This window comes from Delphinapterus leucas, chromosome 15 (genome assembly GCF_059928025.1).
Source record: "Delphinapterus leucas isolate spDelLeu-1000000601 "Yukka" chromosome 15, BTC_Dleu_Yukka2, whole genome shotgun sequence".
NCBI lineage: Eukaryota > Metazoa > Chordata > Mammalia > Artiodactyla > Monodontidae > Delphinapterus > Delphinapterus leucas.
The window spans coordinates 36,626,488-36,647,465 of NC_143143.1; the positions used below are offsets into that span (position 1 = coordinate 36,626,488).

Here is a 20,978-nt window from a genome sequence, read left to right on the forward strand (position 1 = left end):
GTGAGTGTTCACTGTAGCACGATTCACAACAGCCAAAAAGTGGAAGTGACCCAAGTGTCCATCAACTGATGGATAAGCAAAACATAGTCTATCCGTACAATAAACTATTACTCATCCATATAAAGAAATGAAGTACCGACACACACTACAACATGGCTGAACCTTGAAGACATTATGTTCAATGAAAGATGCCAGACACAGGAGGTCACATATTGTGTGATTCCATGTCTATGAAATGCCCAAAATAAGCAAATTCACAGAGACAGAAAATGAATTAGTGATTGCCAAGGGCTGGAGGTGCTGAGGGGAGAATAAGGAGTGACCGCTAATGGGTATGGAGCTGCTTTGGGGTAAATGTCTCTAATGATGGCTGCACAACTCCATGAATACAACAAAAACCACTGAATCATACACTCTAAACGGATGAATTGTATGATATGTAAGTTACATCTCAAAAAAGCTATTAAAAAAAGACCAAACCACCATGGGGACAGAACGGACACCAGCCCTTCCAACCTCATTGGCTGTGGGGAGACCTGAGGGGGTGGTTCTGGCACTGGCTTGGGAGTGTTTCCCACAGACTGGCTCTGGCTGGGCCTTGTCCACGCTTCCCTGACCTGGTCAGGGCTCTGACCTGGTCCCCCCACTGTAACGAGGAGTTGGGATCACACTCGAACTGCCCTCTGAGACCCCAGGGAGTGCCCAGGTCTCCTCGGGGATGGGTCCCTAAAGAGCAGCACTCCAATGAAATGCAGAGGCCCACCTGAAGGATGACCAGGAGTCCCAGGACTGCAGTCTTCACATCCTCCAAGGAGGCCGAGTACACCACCACATCCCTTTCCTCCAGCTCAGGGGGTGGAGACAGGGAGCGGGCAATCACCTACAGAGAGAAGATCTCTATTTAAATTCCCAACTCTGGGCTCCCTGAGGCAGCAACCATCAGATCTGATATTTTCTACCAAAAAATACTTTCTCCTTTATTTCTCAAGAGGAAAGATGCACTCCCCTCATCCAAGGCATGGTTCAGAAACTGCAATGCATTTTGAAATTAAAAGGATGCTGGCTGTGCAGAAGGACAATGTGCCCAAACCCCACCCCCAGCCAGTCTCCCCCGAAGCCACAGAGCCATGTCCCAGGACCCCTGGGCAGCACGGCAGCAGGACAGCGCCAAGCAGCAGCAGGCCCGGCCAGACCTCCCAACACCGCCCCATCTCTGTTAGGAGGGAACCCCATCTCGGAGAGACCCAGGCAGTCTCCCTGCAGAGAACGGAGACAGCAGGTCCAAAGAACATTGCTGTCCGCTGGGCTTTGCCACAGAGAGGGGTCCCAATGGCAGCCCAGGCGCCCCAAGCCCCAGGCTCAAGCGGCTCTCACTTTCTCAATGATGTCCAGCAGGCTATTAAAGTGGTGGGTGTGGCAGCCTTCAGCCAGATCTACCAGCAACTGGGTGGCCAGCTTTCGGACTTGGTGGTCTTTATCCTCCGGGACGTGGGAGAGCTGTGAGATGACCACTGAGTTGATCAGCTCCTCCTGCACCAAGCACAAGAGAAGCCAGGTGAGCCACTGGCCACGGCCAAAACTCACCTAACACGTCGTTAAAGACTTGGGACAACAGCAGCGGGGTGTGCGAGCGCCTGAGAGGCCCAGGCCTCTTCCAGGGCACTCTGTGCGTCCCCTCGGCTCAGGAGAATGACGACGACTACACGTTGGCCCAGCCGGGGCATGGCCCACAGGCTCAGACTCAGACGTGATGCAGCAGTGAATGTCCCCGCTCCCTCTCTGTCATTCAACATCACAATTAAGAAGGATCCCATGTGGAGGGCTCTCTGCGTGTGTGCCCTGGGGATAGAGAGACCTCGTCCCCGACATCACAGAGCCCACTGTAACGGGGCAGCAGGACGAGCGCTTTCACAGAAGCAGGTACAAAGCGCTACAGGAGCAGAGAGCAGGACGAGAGCGACCCCAACACGAGGGACTCAAGAACCCAGAGGGCTTCCTAAAAGAGGCAGCACTGAGCTGGACTCTGAAAAAGAATGAATTCCAAGGGACAGAGATGCAGGGAAAGGGAAGGCTGAGAGGGTAGGAGGGGTGGGCAGGTCCTAGGGATACCAGGCATTCCAGTGAGGCCTCGGTGAGGAAGGTGCTGGGAAACGAGGGGAGATGTAGAGCCTGAGCACACCTCCCGGAGAAGAGAGCCCAGTGGGCAGGGGCCGCTGCTGATTCTGAAAGAAGGACAGGCCCTGGCTGCAAACCTAGTGAAGGATGGACTGGAGGGGAAGAAATGCAGTAGAGAGGTTGGTAGGGGCTGCCACCACCCTGGCATCTGGTGATCAGCTCAGAGCCCGGAGAATGAGTGTGATTATAAAAATAAAAAGAAAATGTCCCCACGCAAGACTGTTTTCCTGAGGGCAGGGACTATGCCATCCTGGCCGCTCAGCCACAGGCCTGGCAGAAGGCACCAAGGAAGGGAGGGAGGGAGGGAGGGATGAACGAGGAAACAAAGCCTGCCACAGAGAGGCGCTGGCAGACCCCAGGTCCCAGGCCAACCCCAGGAGGCGTGTAGTGCCCTGAAAGGGCCACGCGCTGCCTCTTGGGTGAGCATCACCCCGCATGGCTTGTGGAGGCCACCCTCGCACCTGCTGCCCCAGGGCTCCCACGCCAGCACAGATACACACCTCATAGAACTGCCTGTTGATGAGCAGCACGAAGGACAGGACGTCCAGCACCTTGATACGCACAGCGCTGCGCAATTCGTTCCTGGGGGTAGGAGCACACCTGCTGGGGCCGGGCGGGTGCACCAGCCACCGGCCTCACCCTCCCCCAGCCCGAGTAGCCCAACCTCCAATGGCTTCCCTGGGGACCCAGCCCCCAGACCCACCCGCCTCTGTGTCAGGCAAGACTGACTCCAGATCCTCCCCGCGTGGGGCCCAGCTCGGCAACATCCAGACCAAGAATGGGGTAAAGGGGCAGAGAACCTGGCCCTCAGAGATAGCCTCTTTCTAGATGACCACTCCACAGGAGGGAGTAAGCACAGAGGCCTCAGAGGACTCTGTCCTCTGGAAGACAAACCCTTTCCTGCTCAGTGAGAACTGTCACTTTCAAGAATCGGAGAGGAAAGTGCTAACTCTCAGTGTCCTGCCTGCAGTGCAGACACAGGGTCAGGTGGGCCTCCAGAGGCTGCCTACCTGAAAAATCTCTCCATCAGTAACTGCAGGTTGTGAATCCAGCCATCCTTTGCTGGATGGATTGACTGAGCCCTGTAGGTTATTAAGTTTAAGAGGGAGGACTCCTGTCAAAGGAAGAAAGACCTGGAGTGAATGAGCCGCTCTGCCCTTCCAGAGGTTTTTTGATAAATACGGCCCCATGCTGCTGGCCCAAGAGACCAGCCACTCCGAGGCCCAGGTAGGGAGCCCACACGATAAAGGCCGTGCTGGCAGCAGTGAAGATTCATTTAAAACCCACATAACGGACTTCCCTGGTGGCAGTGGTTAAGAATCCGCTTGCCAATGCAGGGGACATGGGTTCAAGCCCTGGTCCAGGAAGATCCCACATGCCGTGGAGCAACTAAACCCGTGTGCCACAACTACTGACCCTGTGCTCTAGAGCCTGCACACCACAACTACTGAGCCCACTTGCTGCAACTACTGAAGCCCACCTAGAGCCCATGCTCTGCAACAAGAGAAGCCACCGCAGTGAGAAGCCTGCGCGCCACGACGAAGAGCAGCCCCCGCTTGCCAAAACTAGAGTAAGCCTGCGTGCAGCAACGAAGACCCAACACAGCCAAAATAAAGAAATAAAAAATAAAACCCACATAAAAGCCTTGTATTAGGCTGAGCCCTTCTGGCACCAGGACTGCCTGCCTTTCGGAGAGCAGACATGCTGAGCATGAAGCCAACTGGTCCCTCCCTCCGCACAGGTGGGAGGAAACGGATGCTTAGGCTGTGATGTGCTCTCACAGACCCACACGCATTCAGCCTCCTGACGGCACGGCAGACTTCTCTGCTGGAGCACAAATCCCAGGGGAGCAGAAGCCTGCCAAGGTTTTTACTTCAAACTCACAGAAAACTTGCCTCCAGACCCACACAGCCAGACCTCTGGGAGCTGAGCAGCCCCTCCTCTCCCCCAGCAGCCTGACCTAAACCACCCTCTTGCCCAAGCACCAAAGGCCCACTGTGCTGGAGAGAGAGGTGGTCTTACAGGCCTCTGGTCTGCACATCTCTCAACGAGCTCAAAGTATCTCTCCTGCGAGCCGTGGAACTCATTTTGATCACACAGCTCTTCCACCGTGGTCAGCAGGTCGTGGACGATAGCTTTGAGTTCTGGGCTATCCAGGCTCTGCAACACGAAGGCATGGTTACACAAGAGGGATCTCAGCTCCCTTCAAGGACTCGGCATTGGAGTCCTCAGCTCAAATGAGCTGAATCCAGACACCCTCTCAGGTCCTCCCACTGGACAGGGGGCACGAGTGCTATTCCTGCCCATTGGGGAACGGTGGGGCCCAAGGGGTTCTGGCTGTGCCCACATGGCGGGCCTCCACTACCAGTGTGTTCACGCCTCCCTCAGGCTCTCGCATCTTCTGGAGGCCCCAGGGGTGTGGCCTCCCAGACCATCACTCCAAGATGAAGCACTGCCTGACCAGCTGGTCGTGACAATGATCTGGCCCAGCAGCCACCCCTGAGGGACAAGAACCCAGGCCCTGCTGAGTTCCGGTCCTTCCTCCCACGGGCCTGGCCGTCCGCCTAAAGCCTGCCCCAGTGCCCCAGCCCCGAGCCCATGCTATATGGGGCCTCATCTCATCTGCAGCCCCTGCACCATCACGTTCTCCTTCCTGCCACAGTCAAAGCCCTCCTCCAAAGTTCCACCAACTGCGGGCAGCATTCGAGACACTTTGGGAACTGTCTTCAGGGTCCACTTGCAGGCCATGGAGGCCACCTGGCGTGTTACTCTGTTGATCTTGATCAACACTACCCTCCACCCCCCTTGCTCACCTATTACATAGTCCTGCTCCAACTGATAGAGGGGATTTGGGAAAAACAGCCGTCTTCAGTGGACGGTGAGTTGCCACCCAAGAGCCATCAGAGAACACGGCCCAGCAAGCTCTGAGGGAGGGCCCTGGAGGGGCGGGAAGCGGCCCCCATGGGTCCACGCCCCCCAGGAAGGGGCCCTCTGGCCAACAGGTTGGCCGTCTCGGTTCTCCCTGTGCCCACCTCACCTGGAGCTGCTGAAGCAGGCGTTCAACAATGTTCAGCAGGATGTCCCATGTCACGGCCTGGAGCTCCCTCCGGTACTTCTTGATGAGTCTGGTTATGGAGAGCACGATCTCATAGGACACCACCTCGTTCGGACAGGTCATGGCCTGGAACACGGCCCGGGGGGCATGCAGTGTCAGCCCCTTTGCGCTCACGCGCAGGAAGCCCCAGCACGTCGCCCTTGGAACCTAGCATGAGATGCCTCGCTCCCACGCACATCTCGTGGGCCACAAAAGTAGTATCTCAGGAACCCAGAAGTGTGTTTTCTATACTGGCTCCAAAGGGCCTGACGTAGCCAGACCATTCATTTCAAATTCTGGGCCCCTGGCTTCCTGGCCTAGAAGAACCTGAAAGCTACCCTGATGCAAGCAACGCGCAAAGAACATGCCCTCCACTGCCCAGGAGACAGGCTGTGGCCAGAAGGACCCCATTAGGGGCAGCTGGGACATGACACAGCTCATCTGCTTGTCAGGTAAGATGAGGATGGTATGATTGCCCCAGCTCACCAGGGTGCCATGACAGCTACATGAAAACATGCAAAGTGCTCCGAACTCCACCAGGCACGGTGGAAACACAAGCTATTATCTCTGGCCTCATTCTAGACCAAGAGCAAGTTTGCCACTTGACCAAGGAAACTGTCGAAAGCAAGTATGTCACTATCCCCAGGGGGAATCCTGAGCAGTCCTGATGCTAATTTGTAGAAAATGAAATTCACAAAATACAATATTTGCTTGAGGATAAAACCTTCAAAGGCCCTACATTGCAACCCTACTTGCAAAGCAAGTGACTGCACACGTTCCCCCCGTGCCCACCCCCCACCTCCTGCCCCTGCAGCAGACTCCCCGTCTGACAGGCCTGTCCCCACTGGGTGGGGCTGAGGTGAGCTTTCCTGCCCTCGCCAGCTCACTGCGGTACAGAAGCCAAGTTACCTCATAAAATGACGGCAACACAGATGTTGGGGAGTTCTTGAGAGAGTAGAGCCGGTGGGCTCCCCAGAGAGCCATGCCAACAAAGAACACAGCTCCCCTCAGCAGTGGGGCATCTTCCATGTAGGCTCTGAAAGCGTTCCCCGGGAAGACAGGATATAAGCAGGGCCCAGCCCAGCTTCTACCCAGGCTCCTGGCAGCCTCCCCGGAGGTCCCTACACTTATGAGGCAGAAGCAAAGCTGGGGAAGTAGGCTGGGCAGGGGACTCGGGGGCCAGCAGCAACCGTGTGATTCATTCACGCATTCGCTCAACAGCCCTCAGCATCATGGTGCTGACAGCCTAGGAGACACAGGTGTGAACCAAAGGATCACGTAAATAAACACCAAGGTTCCAACTCAGATTACAGCTAAGAAGGAAAGCCATGGGATACGAGAGCAGACCTGCTCAGGGTGATCAGGGAATCTAACCGCAACACTACAATGTCAAGGACACTCAGGGAAACTCAACCCAGGTGGAAGGACATTTCAGCAAGATGAAAGTTATGTGCAAAGGTCCTGGGTGGGTGGCAGAAGGGCAACAAGGCGGGAACGAGAAGCTCACAGGCTGAGCAGGGCTGGACCATCCAGGCCTTGCCATTTGGTTTTTATCCTGAGAGCACTAGGAGCCATTGTGGCTTCAAGCAAAAAGTGACACAGTCAGATCTGTGCTGGAAAAACTACGTGTGGCTGCTGTGTGGAGGAATGGACTTCAGGAGGCCAAGAGTGAGTGCAGGAGAGCAGTGAGGAGGTGAGAGCTGAGGGGGGGGGGGTCCCGGGAGTGGACAGACGACCATCTCAGGGGCAGAAGCAACACCACCTGAGACGGTCTGGCTGTGGGAGGTGAGGCAGGGCCTCGTGACAAGTGGGTGGTGAGGCAGCCCCACTGGAGGAGGTCCGCCTGTGGGAGGGAGGTCGAGAGCTCGGTTTTGCATGTTCTGACTTTACTGGCAGGAGGAGGGGAGGACAGGTGACCTGTAGCATAAGACGTGAGCCCTAGATCAGGACTCGCTTCTGGAGCAGCCACCCCACCAGAACAGGAAGCTCTGCATCAGCCTGTGCCGAGGCATAGAGCCCACACAGGGAGCCTCCTTGAGGAGGCCCTGCGGCCGCCAAGCCTCCCTCACCCATGCCGGCTGGGCCACCCGCACTCGCCTGTCCTCCATGATGCGGCACATATGGTAGATGGCACTGTGGCCCAGGTGGGTGCCCAGGAGATTGCGCATCAGCTGGGAAGCAAGACGCACCGTCGTTAGACTGGCAAACACAAACACAAGCCCAGGGCCTTGCACAGCCACCACTCTGAAGCCCTCCACGTCCAGCTGTTCTCCACCATCTCCTCCCGAACAGGGGCAGCTGAGTTCTCAAAATGTCACCAAAACCCTGACCTCAGCTCAGCCACTGGGAAAATGCCACTGGCTTCCCCTCAACAGGCCATTGTCTGGCTGCTCTGAGAATAAGATGGCCATTCATTGAGGACAAGATGGCCCTTGTCCTGTCCATAAGCCTGGCTTATCACTTCATCCGGGCAAGAACTCTGCAAGATGAGAGTTTAGACCCCTACCTTCCAGCAAGGCTCACAGAGCTCCTTGACATTGATGGTGCGGCAGAGGGTGACGATGAACAGGGGGAGGCTCTCAGCCGGCAGGCAGTTGTAGCAGACCACGGCATCCAGCACCTGCAGAGAGACCTGGTGGGGCGGAGAAAGAGTCAGGCCAGCCCTGCCTCCTGCTCACAGGGAAGTGACACCCCCAGCTTCCTCCACTGACCATCCTTTGGTCAGCAATGACTGCCCCTCCCCTCTGTCAAAGCAGCCTTCCTGGGAACCACAGAGTGAGCAAGCATCTGGGAGGCACTTTTATATCCCAGTCACGGTGGGTTATCCCATCATGAACTATGACCCCACAACGGATGTCATCCAACGCCCTTACTTACAGGAGAGAGTCCTGAGGCTCAGAGAGGTCAAGCAGCTTTCCCGAGGCCACACAGCCAGTGAGGGGCAGCACAGGGCTTGACCCCAGGGCCTGGGGTCTCAGTTGCTACACCACCCGGCCTGCCCAGAAGGACGGTGAAAGGGACTGTCCCTGGACAGGGGCAGCTACTGACCTCTATGTCCACGGAGGACACGGTCTGGACGCACAGCAGGCAGATCATGCTGTGGGAGGAAACACAAAGTCAGCTGAGAGGACACTTCCCAGAGGCTGGGTGGCTCCATTTTACTTCCCGGTTCCTCTACCAAGTCAGTTAAAAAAGTGGCTCATCCTCCCTCAGGGCTCCCCTCACCCAACCACTGCTCAGCGCTGAGTGTACAGCACCAAGACCAAGCCTCTGCCCGCAGGGTTTCACAGAGTGTTTTGAACAAATGACAAGTAACAATAAACAAAACGTCAGGTAATATCACACATCTGCTACAAACATTATGTGGAAGGTGGCTTTGGCCACTTCCAACATCTCCATTTATTTGATGGTTTTAACAGCTTTATTCACCCTACAGAGCTGAACTGCAGAAACAAGACAGCAGCACTGTGATCAGTGCATGTTACTGATCACATGTTTTTCTTACTGGACCATGGATGCAATGTATTCATCGAGGTAACAGCTGTTGAATTTGACCAAATTCACAAGCACCAGAAGGAATTCTGAGGACAGGCCGATGTCCATCCACTGCAGGACAAACTCAGCTAGGGGAGAAAAAGAGGAGAGCAATGTCCTTCCTACTCACCTCCTCCCCAGGAAAATGAGTCCCCATCCCATTCACTGCTGGAAACAGCATCACTGGTCCCCATGGAATGAAAGGCAGGCCAGCACAGGACCGATGGAGGCTCAGCTGGAGCCCGAGCAGGTCAGCATGTCATGGACTCTGGAATTCACCAGCTCCCAGGACGCATGAAGGGGTCTGAGCTGAGGCAGGGGTAGCGTTTGTGCATTTGATGCTCAGAGCCCTGACCCTGATGCTGGGGGTGCAAACACGGGGCGAGTGTCTAGGAGGCCCCCATCTCCACAGAGAATCTCTCAAAGGAGACACAAGCAACGCTTGGTTGCTAGACACATAAACTTGGACAGAAAAGCTAACCACATCCTCACTGTCAGCACCTGTCCTGCAGGTGGACCAACAGCTGAGGCCCGTTTCTGACAGAACAGCAAGGCCCAAGTCAGATTTACTTCTTCCTTTACCTTCCTCTTCTCCCCACAGCAGTGACATGAAACCTCAAGACTCATGGAAACCTCACACCATAAGGATAACAGGGAGGATGGCCACCAAAGGGAAGCGCTAGGAGGCCAGACCCGGCATGAAAAGGACAAGGAGAAAGACGCGGCGAGGTGGCCCCAGCCCCCCAAAAACCTCAGGGCACTCTGGATAAGACCCAGCCTGAGGCCTGGGTCAGCAGCATGCTCTCCCAACAGCAAAACGCAGACCACCTCCTGCCTGCCTAAAAGGCACATCTAGGCCCCACTCCCCAGGGACTCAGAGCCAGCCTGTCTGGAGTAAAGCCCAGACTCTCCATTTTTAACAAGCTCCTGGGGAGATTCGGGGGGCTGATCCTGGTTGCACACAGATAAGCAGACCAGTGTGTTGCAGCGCCCTCTGCAGGCCACGCCTGTGAACTGCAGCACTCCCTCTGGGCCCGACAGGCCTTCCTGCATCCCAGATTAAATTTGATCACCAAGGCCAGAGAAACCTCACACCCAACGTGGCACACACCCAGCTCTTCCTCCAAGTAGGTGATGTGTCTCCCATTGTCCGTGAGGGCCTTGAAAACTTCCAGTCTCTCGTGGAGGTCTTCGTTAGAGGGGTAATCCTTGATGACCTTAAAGAAGAGGGCCCTGAGAACGCCCAAGCGGTCTCCCTGAAGACAAAACCATCGGGTCAGCAGTCCCGCCAAGATCCCCCTGGGTTTCCCAAGCAGCTATGAGAAGTCCAAGAAGTGCTGTGGGCTCCAAGACTCCCAACCCTGGGGCCCTTTCTCCCTCCCCAAGGAAGCGGCTGTGAGGGACTAACTGGGTAGGGGATCAGGCGCACTGGTCATCGTTCGACCAGTGTGTGTGTGGAGCACCTACTATGCGCCCAGGTCTGGGCACACAGCAGGAGCCAATGCACCCACCCTCGAGGGATGCTCATGGAATGATGATAGCCATCTAATGAAGCTGAGAGTGGGGACTTCTCTGAGCAGCGGGTTGTGAAGGCGTAGAGGAAATAGGCCAAGAGGAGAGGAAGCCTTCCAAGCAGGAATGGTGAGAGGTGGCCTGGGTGTTCCAGCATGGCAGGGGCACGGTGAGCAAGGGGCAGGAGCCCACGGTGAGGGGCAGGAGGTCAGTGACAGCAAGAAAACAACAGCTCACTCGTGTGAGGAGCCATTCTCATCATTTTGGGTGAACTGCCTCATTTACTCCCCAGAACGTCCCAGAAAAAAGGGAATGACAAGCATCCCCACTTTAGAGGAGAGGAAGTGGAGGCTCAGGGGGCTCCAGTGACTTGCCCAGGGTCACGCAGATACTAGAGGTGACACCAGCACGCCCACTCGGGCAGTCCGGCTGCAGGGCCCCTGGGAACCAGCGAACCTGTGCCTGGTGCTCTCGTCAAAGACGAGGGTCCAAGTGTGGCCCGCGGGAGCGGTCAGCACGTGGCCCGCCCCAGCTCCCCCCAGGCACAGAGCGGCCACCTCTTACCTGCCCCTGCACGATGGCCTTCAGCAGAGCCAGCACCGCGTGCCGGGCCTCTGGCGGCCGCTCTGGCTGCAGCAAGTCCGAGACGGCCTTCCAGAGTGCTTCCACTGCATGCTGCCCAGCAAAGAAGGGACAGGGATTGGTGTGCTGGCCCCTCAACTTGAGGGACAGTTCCATGGGCAAAGGACAGAGCAGAACAACGTGGTCTTTTGACTTAGAACTCACTCTTCTAAGGCCCTCATGTACCTGTCACAGCCCACAGCGACCACAAGCCTGACAAGGGGAACAGCTCCAAGCTACTTCGAACCCTCACAGGTCCCTTTAACCCTCACCAGGCCATAGTCTGAGGGGAGGGAGGAAAGCAGTAAGGCCAGGGAGGCCGTCCTGGCTGCCCCCAGAGATCAGCAGGGAGTCTCTGAGAGCTTGCTCAGGCTCCATGGGAAAAGCCACTGGAAGAGTCTCAGAACCAGAAGTACCACAGTGGTCCCCGGGCCTGCAGCTTGACCCAGGAATCCCATGCTCTGGATCTCCCCTGTGTAAACAAACCAGCTTCGGGCCACTCAGTACCCCACCCCAACCCCCACTCTGCTGCCTGGCTTGGCTTGCTAAGAACTCTGTCCAGGCTTCTGGAATCTGCCTCCTAAGTCCACCCAGCCCACGAGGGAGCTGCTGGGTGCTTTCCCCTCAGCTCCCACAATCAGTCTCTCTTGTGTCAGCTTCCCTTTTCCACGTTAACCATCCCTGACTCCCTCCAGCCAGAGTTTCCAGACCACTTACCCTTTCCCAGGCTCACTCCTCTTAAGAGGGGAACTAAAATGTCTTTTCAATGTTGTCTGACCAACATTATTCGGGCATACACTGGAATACACTGGAAGTTTTACTTCCTTTGTCCCATTCACAATACTCCTATTGATGCAACCTAAGCCACAAGAGCACACAGACACTGAGTCCGTGGACTACTCCAGCCTCTTAGGCCTATCTGTCTATTCACTTGACGGCAGCTCTGACACGGCTCCCCTTTCCGTACTTATTGTACACAGACAACTTTAAGAACATAGATGCCTATCCTCACATTTATCCCTGGTCATGTGCAGCCTGCACGTTTCAGATGACCTGCAAAGGACATAGTGATTCCTCCCAAATGAGCAAATCTGAACCCGCCAGGTATGAGACCCATGTCTCCTCCTGTGTCACTCACACAAAAGTGGGTTGAGGCGAGAGCAGAGCCCTTCAGGAACTCTAACGGCAGGAAGCTTCCCACTCTGTCCACAGGACATCAGGAGAGAGCCTGGAAGTATCTGCTCAAAATAAATACTCCTACGTCTGTGAGGCTGCTTAATACCACCCAAACATCTCTCCCAGAAAGACAGAGACTGGTGTGCCTGGGCTTGTTCTCTGTGAAACCACATGCTCTCCTGACGTTCCCCTATTTTTCCTTCCTGCGAATCTGTAATGTGAGAGGACAAGTGAGCATGCGTTTCTGTAAGCACCACAAAACCGCTTCTGGATCCGCTAAAAGAGCCTAATCCCCTTGCTCCCCACCTCCACATGTGACTGGCCTCTCAGGGTTATGCTCAGGACATTTCCAGAAGCTTCCTCATCGCTAAGATGAAGACTAAATTTCCCTCAAATGGTGCATATCAGTTCATTAGTGAAGTCAGCTGTCAACCCCGCTCCTAAAAAGAGCCAAATCAGGCTTTAATGCAGCTCACATGAATCTCTCCAGGCACCCAACCAAGACACACCTACCTCTTCAAATTTCTTCGTTTTGGCAACCTCACAGATCTGCCCTATCACCCGGATGCGATTGTTGAGGCCACATTCAACACTCAGCTCCTGGAGAGATGAAAGAAGGCCAGTGTTCAGACACCAGGTCTCCTTACCTGCCAATCACAGAGCACTCTAGGAACTGCCCTGCCTTTCCCATGCTGGAGACCCACAGCAGAACTTTCTGAAACCAAGAATCACCAGAGCTGACTAGTCCACCTTAGGGGAGTAAGAACAGACAATTTTTTTTTCTTCCATAGCTGCACTTTATTAAAATAAAATTCACATATGATAAAATTCACCACTGTAACGGCTTTAAACTGTATAATCCAGTTTTTACCACATTCACAGTGCTTGCAACCAGGTCCACTAATTCCAGAACGTTTTCATCACCTCAAAAAGAAGCTTCACTCCCCATTCCCTCCTCCCCCCAAGCCCTGGCAAAGGCTAATCTACTTTGTCTCTATGGATTTGCTTCTTCTGGGCATTTCATATATATGGAATCATACATTATGTGGGCTTTTGTGATTGGTTTCTTTCACTTAGTATAATGTTTTCAAGGTTCATCCATGCTGTTGCACGTTATCAGTGCTTCACTCCTCTTTTTGGCAAATACTACTCCATTGTATGAAGGCATCACATTTTGTTTAAACCTTCACCAGTTGATGAGCATTTTGGTTGTTTCTGAACGGGAAACTTTACAAGTGCAAACATTCAACATTATTTATGGGTAAAGCACTGAGTAGGCACGTCTGTGAGATTCCAACACAGACAAAAAAGCGAAGCCTTACTTCTCCCAGAAACTCACACATTACCAGTTACCCCTGGCCATAACCCTAATCACCTGTGGAGACCATGGCCTTTAGGTCGTCTAGTAAAACAAGTTTTCTTGCATCAACATCTGAATACTAACTCAAGTGTGCTGGACCAAGTCACCAAGATCCTGACTTCCTGAATTTCCAGAGAAAAGACACATATGTCACCATGGTACTGGGGACAGCAGCCCCACAGACGGTCACCAGCAGCCCATCTCCCACAGAACCTGGTGACAGACCAAACTCAGCCTTCCCTGCACCTCCCACTAAGCTAGCAGAGAAGACCCAGGCAGCTCACTCACTCTCAGGATTTCCGCCGTGATGATAAACTCCGTCTGTTTGCCCTCTGCAGACCTGGGATTTGGCCTTGGAGTTCCCAGTCCCAATAGAATCTTGAACTTCTCCTTCAAGCCTGAATCTTTGCTTGCTGTCTTGGCCATGCTGGGCAGGGACGCATCAGAGGACTCCTCTGTGCCGACAATCAGGCAGAGATCTCAGGGACGGCTCCACCCACCTGCCCCGCCGCGGACCGCCCGCGAACCCTAGGTCTCCGGTGGGCACGACCTTTCTTCCCTCCCACAGCCCCCGAGAAAACTCCACCACAGGCTGGCGCGGTCCCGGCCAGAAATAAACCTGGAAAACGCCAGGCCGTCCGCCCGCCTCAGTGCATGGAGTGAGGGAGGGGAACTGGGGCCAGCGGGCGGCCGCCGCGGGGTCCAGGGAGCCCTGACGTTTGCCATCTCTCTTCTCCCCGTGTGGAGGAGGACTGTCGGGGGACACAGGGAGCAGGAACCCCTCGCACCCGCCATGACTTAAAACCAAGGAATGCTTGGAGCTCCAGAATCAGGCTGCGGTGGGCGCGCCCGAGAGCCGGGCCTGACACTGCGGGGTCCGCCCCCACGGCCTCAGTGCCGAGCAGGCCTGGAGAGGCAGCCTCCTCCGCTGCCCCGTCGGAGTCGGCGGTCAGGACACCTCGAGCCACTCACCACTCCCCGCGCCCGCAGCGAGCGGGGTAGTCCCAGCGCCGAGAACCGAGCACACCCCCGGCCACAAGCCGCCGCCGGAAGCGCGACCTGCACTTCCGGCAGCGGGAGGGCGCCGAGGGCCGCTCTCTGGAGGAAAGGCTGGGCGAGTGCTCGTCACGTGACGGGGTCCCGGGGGCCGCCGGGACGTGTAGTCCGCAGGAATCCGGCATGAATGCGGTGGGCGTGAGGATGGTGACCCGCAGCCGGAGCCGGGGACCCGGGGCCGGTCAGCCAGGAAGTAGGGAGAAGCCCGCGCCGCTCCGGAGAGAAGAGGAGGCTGCAGGTAGCGCCGCGCCCGCGCGGGGTCACAGGAAGAGAGGCGGGGTGGGGGCCTGCAAGAGACTGGGGGCTGGGGCCCTGAGTTCCCGCCCTAAGCTCTTTCCCAGGAGACATGGGCTGGGTTCAGGCGTTCCCACCTCCCCCACCTTCGTCCTGTTGAAGAAAGTTCTCCCGGTCCCACTAGCATGCCCTAGGGTACTCCACTTGTGCCAGGCTGATTGCGAGGCAAACAGGCCCTGTCCTCATAGTTGCTTCCAGCTCAGAGGCCCGGTGCCAAGGACTGTCCCAGCCAGAAGTTTTCTCCCCCTGCTAGAGGGTGCCTCTGAGAGAAAATTGGAAACGGCGTGGCTTTCCTTACGTTTACGTCGTTATTAAGGACCTAATTTGAGATTCAGCGGTGGGCGAGAACGACAGGGCCCCCTGCCACTTGTCCTGCCTGGACGTCTGCAGGATTGTCCAGAGGAGGATTCCCACAGACACCCAAAGACCCCAGGGATAGTCCAGACAAAATGACACACTGGGCAGAAGCATGGCTGGGGGGAACAGGCACGCGATAATGCCAGCCAGGTAGGCAGGAGCTCTGATGCCAGGACAGAGTTTGGAGTTTTAAACAGAAAGTGACACAACTCAATTCAGATTTTTTTTTTTAGCAGATATTAATTTTTAATTTTTATTTATTTATTTATTTATATTTGGCTGTGTTGTGTCTTCGTTTCTGTGTGAGGGCTTTCTCCAGTTGCGGCAAGTGGGGGCCACTCCATCGCGGTGCGCGGGCCTCTCACTATTGTGGCTACTCTTGTTGCATAGCACAGGCTCCAGACACGCAGGCTCAGTAGTTGTGGCTCACGGGCCCAGTTGCTCCGTGGCATGTGGGATCTTCCCAGACCAGGGCTCGAACCCATGTCCCCTGCATCGGCAGGCAGATTCTCAACCACTGCGCCACCAGGGAAGGCCCTCAATTCAGATTTTAGAAAGTTCTCTCTGACAGTGTCGAGACTAGATTGGGGGCACCATGGTGGAGGCTGTTACTTAGAGTCGTCATGTGCTAAAGTGGATTTGGTCAGAGGGCCAACGGCATGAGGAAGGCTGACCTGGCCCGGAGCACATGCTGCAGAGGCCAGAGCACCCGCAGTTGTAGTAGGTGATGGGTGGTTGTTGAATAAATGATATAGGATGAGATAGCAGGTAGGGCAGCACCCACACCTTTTCCTTACCTGTAGCCCTCACTGAAGGGACCAAGTGGTACTTTTTGCAGAAGGTAGGAAAAGCTACAGCCCTGTGAAGCGTCAGCGGAAGGCTCAAAGACTGAATGTGGCCTACGAGGCCTCAGAAGGTGAGAAAGGAGAGGGGGTTGAGCATCTCCAGTCACCAGCCTGGGAGCCTCAGGACTGGCGGCAGCAGCTGGAGAACATCCGGACCATGAGGAGTGGAAAGGACGCGCCCGTGGACCAGCTGGGGGCTGAACACTGCTATGACCTCAGCGCACCCCCGAAGGTAGGCGGGCACCCATCTGCTGGTGACCCCCTTCTGAACAAGACACTTGCTTCCTCTCAGGCCTTTAGCAGGGGACAGCTGGCACATCATGGGTGTTCAGTAACGTTTGCTGAGAGAGAGAGGGAGTTCCTTACACTTCACCGGCCCAGAGCCTGGTCCTAAGACTAACCTGATTCCAATCCCAGCTCTGCTACCCGGTGACGGGCCTCAGTTTGCTTGTCTGTAAAGTGGGCAGCAGCATCCTTTGCAAAGCAATAACGATAACAAGAGCAACCAAGGGCTGTTGAGCACTGACGTCATGCCGGGTGCAATTCTGAATGCAGTAATAATTCTTTAAGCCTCACAGTGATCTTGCAAAGCAGGTGCTGCTGTTTTCCACATAAGTGGAAAATACATCACACACACACCCTTGGCCTGGGCGGATAGGAGGCAGATACCCCATGCACTGCCTGGGGTGACACGTGCAGATGAGTAAAGGGCTTGGCTGGGCTGAGCACCCAGGACCCACCCCCACCCTGGTGTCTGTCACTGTGCAAGCAGGTGCGGAGGTACCAGGTGTTGCTGTCACTGATGCTCTCCAGCCAGACCAAGGACCAGGTGACAGCAGGCGCCATGCAGCGGCTGCGGGCCCGGGGCCTGACGGTGGACAGCATCCTGCAGATGGATGACAGCACACTGGGCACGCTCATCTATCCTGTGGGCTTCTGGAGGGTGAGCCCAGCCCGTGGCAAGTGGGGCTGCGGGTGCCACTGGCCTGCGAAAGATGTCAGACTGAGTGGGCTGTGGGGTGTGGGAGGCCGGGGCGGGCATCCCTGGCCATGGGGGCCTGGCTATGAGTTCCCACTGGAGCACCGCCCCGCCCCTGCCGCTCTGACCAGCCCACAGGGGGCCTGGCCATGGGGCCTCAAGTCCAGGCACTGGAGCTCCTTGGCCTTTCCTGTTTGCAGCCCACCCCTTCCTTCCTCCACCTCCCTTCCCAGACGCCTGGCCCTTCTCTTCCTCACTAAGGCTGCCCACCCATCTATCCCTTTGTTTACTCCAAGCCTCCCTGGAGTACACAACCCCTCCCCTCTAGAGCCCCAACAGGCCACAGAGTACAGGGTGGTGGGTGGGCGGGTCTGTTGAAGGCAGCCGGGTGAGTGGAGCTACTTCCCCTTGGCACTGGCGTGGGCTGCAGTTCATCAGATGGGTTTTAAATAGCCCTGTCCACTCAGGCACAGGATGGGAACCGCCCGGCTGGCCTGGCGGCTGGTGGGGGAGCCCCAGGCTCCAGCCTTCCTTCCTGAAGGCCCAGGTGCTGTTGAGCCCAGCTTCTGGCTTAGCTGGTCCTGCTTAGCCTGCCTGGTCTCTGGTAGGGAATGATGGGGCAGGGAGACTCAAGCCTGACCCCACGCACGTGTTATTGGCCCCAGGCAAGTGGGAGGCAGGCCTGCATTGGGCCTTCCTTGGGCTCTCCTGCCCTTGGCTTGTTCCCACCTCCTGGGGGGACAGAGGCAGGCAGGTGCCTCTGAGTGTGTCCTGGACAGCTGGCGGGTAGCTCTGGGCACCTGTGGGTTTCCTCTGGGCCTCGTCTTCCCAGGTCGTGCTATACTCCTGACCTCCAGCGCTGACCCCCGCAATCTTTCAGAACAAGGTGAAGTACATCAAGCAGACCAGTGCTATCCTGCAGCAGCGCTATGATGGGGACATCCCAGCCTCCTTGGCAGAGCTGGTGGCACTGCCAGGCGTCGGGCCCAAGATGGCGCATTTGGCCATGGCAGTGGCCTGGGGCACTGTGTCAGGCATTGGTGAGTGGCATGCGCCCACAAGGCAGGAGTGGCCGGCTCCAGGCTTGCTGGCTGCCATTGAGGTTCCCCCATCCTTGTGACCAGTAACCCCAGCTCAGGTCTCCTCATTCACAACTCAGCCCGAAGGGTCAGAAAGGTGTTCCCAGCCCAGAGCTAGGCCCACCCCACCCAGAGATGGGTACTAGCAGGAGGAGTTCCTGTTTGCTGAGGAGCTCCTATAGCATGCTGGCCTCTGGGAGAGGCCCTAGATGGACTCGGGTCTGTGCTGCATGAGGAAGAGAGACACTGGGGTAGAAACACTGATGGGGGCATGCAGGGCACCTTTGGAGTTGGCCTGGTCTGGGGCATTTGGGAGGACTTCCTGAGGAGGTGATAATTCAGCCAAGAGCTGAAGGGTGAGGTGGGCTGGCCAGGCCAAGAGGAGGAAGTGCATTTCGGGCAGAAGGAACAGCATCTGCAAAGCCGTGAGCTGGGGAAGAGGGCCAGAGCACAAGGCTCTGGAATGAGCGTGGGCAGAGGGGGCAGGTGCAGTGCAGACATGGGGACCCGGGGTGAGGAGGAAGCGGCTGGGGGGGCCTTTCCTGGAATCCCTGTCCTGGGTCCTTGTGTTGCATTCTGGCATTGGAGGAGCTCTGAGTGGAGACAGACCCCTGGGTCGGGGTGGGACTGCTTCCTCAGATCTTTGCCCAGCGAGTGGGGGCTTCTGAGGCTGCACAGCACAGGCCCAACCAGCCCGGAAACCAGGGCTTGACCCATGACCTGCTTGTGTGTTCCCACCGTGGTGCTTCTCAGGGACTCATGCAGAGGAGCCAGGAGAGGTGGTGGGGATCCCCCCAGGGCTTCCGAGGCTTGTGAAGCCTGCCCCCTGGGGTAGGGACCCCTTCCCTGCAGTGCCCGCCAGAGGAGGAGGGCTCTGCCTACCTGATGAGGTTGGAGTCCAGAAGCCCTGAAAAGTGGGAGCCAGGCCAGGCGGGGCCCGGGCAGAGCCTCCCTCACTGGGCTCCTGCGGCTGCCGGCCTCTCAGCAGATACTTGAGCTTATCTGGGCGGCTGTCCTCGGCTGCCCGTGTCTAGGAGTGGTCTGGCAGGTCTGTGGGGGAAGGGCCCCCACCTGCAGCTGGTTGCAGCAGTCAGGAGTGTGGGAATGCTGCCCTATCTGGTTGTCTGTGGGCCAGGCCACCTGCAGGGAGATCCTAGGGAGGGTGGGCCCCACTTCCCAGGGGGTTTCCTGAGAGAAGAAGCCCCCTCGAGTAGAGAGCCAGAGCCATGGGATACAGCAGCCGATCCCAGCTCTGCCCTCCCAGCTGGGTGACTCTGGGCAATGCACTTGGCTTCTCTGAGCTGGGCCACAAAGCAGGGGAAGTAGTTGCTCCCATTAGAGGCACAGGTGTGCAGAGCCCTGCTGGACAGGCCCACAAGTGTGGTGTGGCCCTGGGCTGGGCTTCTGGGTAACTTAAGGGCATGGTCACCTATGTGTTACAGAGAAAGAAACTGAGGCTTGGTGGTGACCCAGGGGTGTGGCTTCTCCATCTGCATACTCTCCCTGTGCCCCTGTTATCGCTGTTTGGGGCAGGCCCGAGCCTTTTTCTAGGCAGCCAGCAGCAGGGGAAGTGGGCCAGTGCAGGAACTCGCTTTCTCTTCGGCAGACACATAGGAGGAGGAGGCAGGGGCTGCATCTGGCTAGGGGAGGGGGCCTTGGTGAGCAGGTGCCCAGGCCAAGCCCCAGGGTGGCCGGCCACGGGGAGCCGGGGCTGCGGTCGGGTGCACAACAGCTGCAGCTGGCCTGGCCGCACTCCCCTCTCTGTCCCTGATGGTGCAGTGGCAGGTGCTGGCTCTGCAGGCAGTGAGTTCATGCCAGCCCACTAGGTCAAGCTGCTGCCACCCAGCCTAGCACCCATGGCCGGTGCCTGGGCCAGGAGGCACTGCTGCCTGCACCCCAGGAAAAAGGCCCAAGTCCTCTGGATCTGACTCCAGCCCCTGCCTAGCAGCAGGGATGGCCCATGTGACTCTCTCTCAGGCCTGCGCAGTTCTGGGTCCTCCTCAGAAGCCGGCGGGGGTTGGGGAGGTGTGTAGGGGGATTCAGGCTTCAGACTCAGCCCCCCACCAACCCGCACTGGGAGCCGTGGCAAGGATGGGGCAGTCTGGCCCGGTGAGCCTGCCCCGTGTTCACCCTGCCCCGTCTCCAAGCAGCAGTGGACACACACGTGCACAGAATCGTAAACCGACTCAGATGGACCGGGAAGGCAACCAAGTCCCCGGAGGAGACCCGTAGGGCACTGGAAGAGTGGCTGCCCAGGTGTGCAGGGTTGGGGTGGGGCAGGGCGGGCTCCCCTCCCTCCCACCCTCCCTCCACACTCATGGCTCCCACCCCCACAGGGAGCTGTGGAGCGAGATCAATGGACTGCTGGTGGGCTTTGGCCAGCAGACTTGCCTGCCCCTCCACCCGCGCTGCCAGGCCTGCCTCAACCAGGCCCTGTGCCCAGCTGCACACGGACTCTGAGGGCCTGGGGCCTCTGCCCGGCACCACTCTGGCCTCTTTGTGCCTTTGCTGGAGAGCCATAGCCTGTTTATAATAAAGTTTGGGGGCTGTTTGTAGTTAGGGTCTGGCTGATTTCTACCCCGGGGGGTGGGAGGCGGCATGCTGGAAAGCACATGCATGAGCTGTGTTTGCACCCGTGCTCACGTGTCTGGAACAGGGCTGCCTGGGAGGCCAGGATGGGGACGTGACCATCTGGACTGAGTGCTGGGGGGCAGGGGTGGCGGGGGGGTCGTGGGAGCCAGTTGCAGCCAGCTGTCTGGAAGCCCGCTGGGGACGTTGGAAGCCCAGGCTGCCTCCCGCAGCAGCTGGCTGGGGACCTGGAAACACACGCCCCTTCCTGAACTTGTGCACCCTGAGAGCCCCAGCCTCTGCCACGAGGGCCCCACCCTCAGTGTTT

General features: G+C 57.1%; 2 protein-coding genes across 12 annotated transcripts in view; one reads left to right on the forward strand and one right to left on the reverse strand.

Annotated features, from left to right (window-relative positions):
- Positions 1-14,537, reverse strand: part of TSC2 (TSC complex subunit 2) — a 37,296-nt gene extending 22,759 nt beyond the window's left edge. For 10 of the 11 annotated variants that reach the window (XM_089896377.1, XM_089896376.1, XM_089896374.1 and 7 more), the window contains exons 1-16: positions 14,445-14,519; positions 13,761-13,927; positions 12,626-12,712; positions 10,880-10,990; positions 9,915-10,059; positions 8,775-8,892; positions 8,318-8,366; positions 7,776-7,901; positions 7,367-7,440; positions 6,179-6,305; positions 5,213-5,356; positions 4,198-4,335; positions 3,186-3,289; positions 2,676-2,757; positions 1,375-1,530; positions 764-880 (exon numbers count right to left, since the gene is read on the reverse strand). In XM_089896377.1, the coding sequence (XP_089752503.1) occupies positions 764-880; positions 1,375-1,530; positions 2,676-2,757; positions 3,186-3,289; positions 4,198-4,335; positions 5,213-5,356; positions 6,179-6,305; positions 7,367-7,440; positions 7,776-7,901; positions 8,318-8,366; positions 8,775-8,892; positions 9,915-10,059; positions 10,880-10,990; positions 12,626-12,712; positions 13,761-13,898 (1,716 nt within the window). In that variant the 5' untranslated portion in view covers positions 13,899-13,927; positions 14,445-14,519. Of the gene's footprint in view, positions 1-763; positions 881-1,374; positions 1,531-2,675; positions 2,758-3,185; positions 3,290-4,197; positions 4,336-5,212; positions 5,357-6,178; positions 6,306-7,366; positions 7,441-7,775; positions 7,902-8,317; positions 8,367-8,774; positions 8,893-9,914; positions 10,060-10,879; positions 10,991-12,625; positions 12,713-13,760; positions 13,928-14,444 lie in introns of all 11 variants that reach the window. The other variant, XM_089896378.1, reaches the window with a different exon arrangement.
- A 35-nt stretch (positions 14,538-14,572) lies between these two features.
- NTHL1 (nth like DNA glycosylase 1) lies at positions 14,573-20,631 on the forward strand. The gene is made up of 6 exons (XM_022594506.2): positions 14,573-14,766; positions 16,018-16,256; positions 16,797-16,967; positions 17,884-18,043; positions 20,233-20,338; positions 20,419-20,631. Exons 1-6 carry the CDS (start codon positions 14,652-14,654, stop codon positions 20,540-20,542), a joined length of 915 nt encoding a protein of 304 aa, XP_022450214.2. The 5' UTR covers positions 14,573-14,651; the 3' UTR covers positions 20,543-20,631.
- The last annotated feature ends 347 nt before the right edge of the window (positions 20,632-20,978 follow it).

What these genes read in the sequence shown, in the direction of transcription:
- NTHL1 (XM_022594506.2), top strand. Translation starts at nt 14,652, where the DNA reads ATGAATGCGGTGGGCGTGAGGATGGTGACCCGCAGCCGGAGCCGGGGA. An exon ending in ATCCTGTGGGCTTCTGGAGG is followed by an intron (nt 16,968 to 17,883) that starts GTGAGCCCAGCC and finishes GCAATCTTTCAG; the next exon opens with AACAAGGTGAAGTACATCAA. An exon ending in GGGCACTGTGTCAGGCATTG is followed by an intron (nt 18,044 to 20,232) that starts GTGAGTGGCATG and finishes GTCTCCAAGCAG; the next exon opens with CAGTGGACACACACGTGCAC.